The following is a 5,611-nucleotide window of genomic DNA, read 5'->3' on the forward strand; positions in this document are numbered from 1 at the left end:
GATTCACATAAGCTTAAGGTAAAGGGGTGGAAAAAGATATTCCTTGCAAATGGACACCAAAAGTGAGCAGAAGTAACTATTCTTATATCAGACAAAACAGACTTTAAAGAAAAAAACAGTTAAAAAAGACAAAGCAGAACATTATATAATGATAAAAGTACTAGTCCAATAGGAAAATAACACAATCCTAAATATATATCCACCTGACACTGGTGCTCCCAAATTTTTAAAACAATTACTACTAGACCTAAGAAATGAGATAGATGGCAAAACAATAATAGTGAGGGAATTCAATACTCCACCAACAGCACTATACAGGTCATCAAGACAGAGAGTCAACAACAACAAAAAGTGTACTTAACCTATACCCTGGAACAAATGGACCCAACAGATATTTATAGAACATTCCACCCAATAACAGAAGAATATACATTCTATTCAATAACACATGGAACATTCTCCAAAGCAGACCATATGATAGGCGACAAAACAAGTATCAATAAGTTTAGGAAAATCAAACTTATATCAAGTACTCTCTCAGACCACAGTGGAATAAAATTGGGTATCAACTCCAAAAGAAACCACGTAAATACACGGAAATTAAATAATCTGTTCTTGAACGATCATTGGGTCAACAGTGAAATCAAGATGGAAATTTAAAGATTCTTTGGACTGAACAATAATAGTGACACAACTTATCAAAACCTCTGTACTGAGACCAGCTCGGTCATGGAAACCCCAACCCAACGGTGCTAGAAGAATTGAAGACAAAGACACAGAAATAGAGTGCAAAGTGGGAAGCAGGGGGCTGATAGCCTTCAGAGCTGAGAGCTACGAACAGAGTTTGACCCACATATTTATTGACAGTAAGCCAGTGATATGCATTGCTTCTATAAATTATAGATTAACTAAAAGCATTCCTTACCAGAAACAAAGCAGTTTTAGCAAGGAGTAGAGAAACAGGCTCTGGCTAATTATCTGCAGCAAAGACATGTTGTTAAGGCACAGCAGTTTTCCGCTCCAGGAGGGCCAGGTGTTCCTTGCCCTGCTCTGGTAAACCAACAACTTCTAGCAGTGTGTGTGATAGCCATCACGAGCATGTCACATTGCTGCATAAATCCTGTTTATGGCCAGTTTCTTTAAGGCCTGTTTATGACAGGCTTAGGGCTTGTTCCCAGCACCTCTGGGATAAAGCAAAAGCAATGCTAAGAGGAAAGTTCATAGCCTTAGATGCCTCCATCAGAAAGTCTGAAAGAGCACAAATAGACAATCTAAGGTCACACCTCAAGGAACTAGAGAAATAGGAACAATCCAAACCCAAACCCAGGAAAAGAAAAGAAATAACAAAGATCAGAACAGAACACTAAATGAAATTGAAACAAAAAACACAAAAGATAAATGAAACAAAAAGCTGGTTCTTTGAAACAATAAACAGAATGGATAGACTACTAGTGAGATTAACCATGAAAAGAAGAGAGAAGATCCAAATAAGCTCAATTAGTATAGAAACTGGATATATTATAACTGATACGACAGAAATACAAAAGATCATTCAAGGCTACTATGAACACCATTATGCATACAAACTAGAAAACCTACAGGAAATGAATAAATTCGTGGAAACACACAACCCTCCTAGATTAAACCAGGAAGAACTAGAAACCCTGAAAAGACCAATAACAAGCAGTGAGATCGAAATGGAAATTTTAAAAAAACTGCCAAGAAAATAAATTCCAGGACTAGATGCATTCACAGCTGAATTCTACCAGACATTCAAAGAATTGGTAAAAATCCTACTGAAACTATGCCAAAAGGTAGAGCAAAAGAGAATCCTCCCTAAACCATTCTATGAAGTCAGTATTACCCAAAAACCCGAGCCAGAATAAGACATAACAACAACAGCAACAACAACAATAAACTACAGACCAATATCTCGGATGAACATAAATGCGAAAATCATCTACTAAATACTAGCTAACTGAATCCAACAGCATATCAAAAAGACAATCCACCATGATCAAGTGGGTTTCATACCAATGATTCAGGGATTGTTTAACATAAACAAGTCAATAAATGTGATACACCACATAAACAGAATTAGAAACAAAAATCATATGGTCATCTCAAAAGACACAGAAAAAGCATCTGACAAAATCCAGCATCGCTTTATGATTAAAGCCCTCAGCAAAATACCTTAAAGTAATAAAAGCCATTTATGACAAACACACAGACAACATTATACTGAACAGGAAAAAGCTGAAAGCATTCCCCCTGAGAACTGGAACAAGACTGGGGTGCCCAGTTTCACCACTTCTATTCAACATAGTACTGAAGTCCTAACCAGAGAAGTCGGACAAGACAAAAAAATAAAGGGCATCCAAACTGAAAAGGAGAAAGTCAAACTGTCTCTGTTCACCAATGATATGATCGTATACTTAGAAAACCCTGAAGACTCATCTAAAAATCTTCTAGATCTGATAAATGAATTCAGTAAAGTTTCAGAATACAAAATCAATGTACACAAATCAGTAGCACTGCTATACACAAACTGTGACCAAGTTGAGAATCAAATCAAAACTCAATGTCTCTCACAATACTTGCAAAAAAAAAAAATGCTTAGGAATACACCTAACCAAAAAGATCTCTACCAAAAAAAACTACAAAACACAGTTGAAAGAAATCATAGATGACACAAACAAATGGGAACACACCTCATGTTCATGGATGGGTAGAATCAATGTTGTGAAAATGACCATACTGCCAAAAGCAAACTACAAATTCAATGCAATTCCCATCAAAATACTATCATCATTCTCCATAGAACTAGAAAAAAAATCCTAAAATGCAGAAGGAAACTACAAAGACCCCACATAGCCCAAACAGGACTAAGCAATAAGAACAAATCTGGAGGCATCACATTACCTGATTTTAAAGTATAAGGATAAAATTACTATAACAGCATGGTAGTGGCATAAAAATAGGCATGTAGTCCAATGGAACAGAATAGAGAACACAGAAATAAAGCCAAATACTTACAGCCAACTCATCTTTGACAGAGCAAACAAACACATAATGTGGGGAAAGGACACCCTACTCAAAAAATGATGCTGGGATAATTAGCAAGCCACATGTAGAAGAATGAAACTGGATCTCTCACCTTATACAAAAATCAACAAAATGTGGATCAAAGACTCAACTCTAAGACCTGAAACCATAAAAATTCTAGAAGATAATCTCAGAAAAACTCTTCTAGACATTGGATTAGGCAGAGAGTTCATGACCATGAACCCAAAAGCAAATGCAACAAAAACAAAGATAAATAGATGGGACTTAACCAAAAAACTTCTGCAGAGCAAAAGAAATAATCAACAGAGTAAACTGACAACCCAGAGAGTAGAAGAAAATCTTCACAATCTATATATATATATATATCTGACAAAGGACTAATATCCAGAATCTACAAGGATCTCAAATCAGCAAGAAAAAAATAATAATCACATCAAAAAGTAGGCTAAGGACATGAATAGACAATTCTCAAAATATATATGTAAGTGGCCAATACGCGTATGAAAAAATGCTCAACATCACTATTAGGGAAATGCAAATCAAAACCACAATGTGATACAACCTTACTCTTGCAAGAATGGCCATAATTAAAAAATCAAAAAATAATAGATATTGGCATGGATGTGGTGAAAAGGGAATACTTTTACACTGCTGATGGGAATGTAAACTAATACAACCACTATGGAAAACAGTATGGAGATTCCTTGAAGTATTAAAAGTAGATCTACCATTTGATCCAGCAATCCTACTACTGGGTATCCACCCAGAGGAAAATAAGTCATTATATGAAAAAGATACTTGCACACACACATTTACGGCAGCACAATTCACGATTCCAAAAATACAGAACCAGCCCAAATGCTCACTGATCAACAAGTAAATAAAGAAAATGTGATGTGTATATATACAACATAGAATACTACCCAGCCATTAAAAGGAACAAAATAATAGCAATTTCATCAACTGGATGGAGTTGGAGACTATTATTCAAAATGAAATAACTCAGGAATGGAAAATCAAACATGGTATGTTACTTATAAGTGGGAGTTAAGCTATGAGGACACAAAGGCATAAGAATGATACAATAGGCCATTACTGCAGGAAAAGGTCCCGCAGAGCTGAGCAGTCAAGATGTGTGACTTCACCGAAGACTAGACTGCAGAGTTCAAGGAGGCCTTCCAGCTGTTTGACCGAACAGGTGATGGCAAGATCCTGTACAGCCAGTGTGGGGACGTGATGAGGGCCCTGGGCCAGAACCCTACCAACGCCGAGGTGCTCAAGGTCCTGGGGAACCCCAAGAGTGATGAGATGAATGTGAAGGTGCTGGACTTTGAGCACTTTCTGCCCATGCTGCAGACAGTGGCCAAGAACAAGGACCAGGGCACCTATGAGGATTATGTCGAAGGACTTCGGGTGTTTGACAAGGAAGGAAATGGCACCGTCATGGGTGCTGAAATCCGGCATGTTCTTGTCACACTGGGTGAGACGATGACAGAGGAAGAAGTAGAGATGCTGGTGGCAGGGCACGAGGACAGCAATGGTTGTATCAACTATGAAGAGCTCGTCCGCATGGTGCTGAATGGCTGAGGACCCTCCCAGTCTCCTGACTCCGTGCCTTTCCCTGTGTGAATTTTGTATCTATCCTGAAGTTTCCCTAGGCTCTCTTTTCTCAGCACTTTTCCCATCTTGTCTCTCTTGGATGATGTTTGCCGTCAGCATTCACCAAATAAACTTGCTCTCTGGGCCCTCAAAAAAAAAAAAAAAAAAAAAAAAAAAAAAAAAAGAATGATACAATAAACTTTGGGGACTCAGTCGGGAAGGGTAGAAGGAAGGTGAAGGATTAAAGACTACCCATTGAGTACACTGTACACTGTTCAGATGGTGGGTGCATCAAAATCTCAGAAATTAGCACTAAATAACTTATCTCTGTAACCAAATACTACCTTTTCCCCAAGAACTATTGAAATAATAATAAAAAATAATAATAGCCATTCTGACGGTTGTGACATGTTATCTCATTGTGGTTTTGATTTGCATTTCTCTAATAATCTGTGATGTTGAACTTTTTTTCATATTATCATTGGTTGCATGTATGTCTTATTTTGAAAAGTATTTGTTCATGTCATTTGCCCACTTTTTAATTGTTTAATAAATTTAAGTTCTTCATAGACTTTTGTCAGATGCATAGTATGAAAAATTTTCTATAATTCTATAGGTTGTATGCTCTTTCTCTTGATAGTTTCTTTTTCTGTGCAGAGGGTCTTTAGTTTAATAGGATCCCATTTGTCCATTTTTGATTTTGTTGCAATTACTCTTGATGTCTTCATTTTGAAATATTTGCCCGTATCTATATGCAGAATGATATTGCATAGACTGTCTTCCAGGGTTTTTATAGCTTTGATTTTACATTTAAGTCTTTAATCTATCTTGAGTTAATTTTTGTATATGGTGTAAGGGGTCAAGTTTAAATCTTCTGCATATGGCTAGCCAGTTATCCCAGCACCATTTATTAAATAAGGATTACTTTCCCCACTGCTTGTTTTTG

General features: G+C 36.9%; 1 protein-coding gene across 1 annotated transcript; it reads left to right on the plus strand.

Annotated features, from left to right (window-relative positions):
- The first annotated feature begins 4,173 nt into the window (after nt 1-4,173).
- On the plus strand, nt 4,174-4,797 carry LOC105468423 (myosin light polypeptide 6). The gene is given in 1 exon segment (XM_011718565.3): nt 4,174-4,797. A coding segment is annotated over 1 exon segment (456 nt). The 5' UTR covers nt 4,174-4,197; the 3' UTR covers nt 4,654-4,797.
- Nucleotides 4,798-5,611: the final 814 nt, after the last annotated feature.

Source organism: Macaca nemestrina, chromosome X (assembly GCF_043159975.1).
Source record: "Macaca nemestrina isolate mMacNem1 chromosome X, mMacNem.hap1, whole genome shotgun sequence".
NCBI classification, from domain to species: domain Eukaryota; kingdom Metazoa; phylum Chordata; class Mammalia; order Primates; family Cercopithecidae; genus Macaca; species Macaca nemestrina.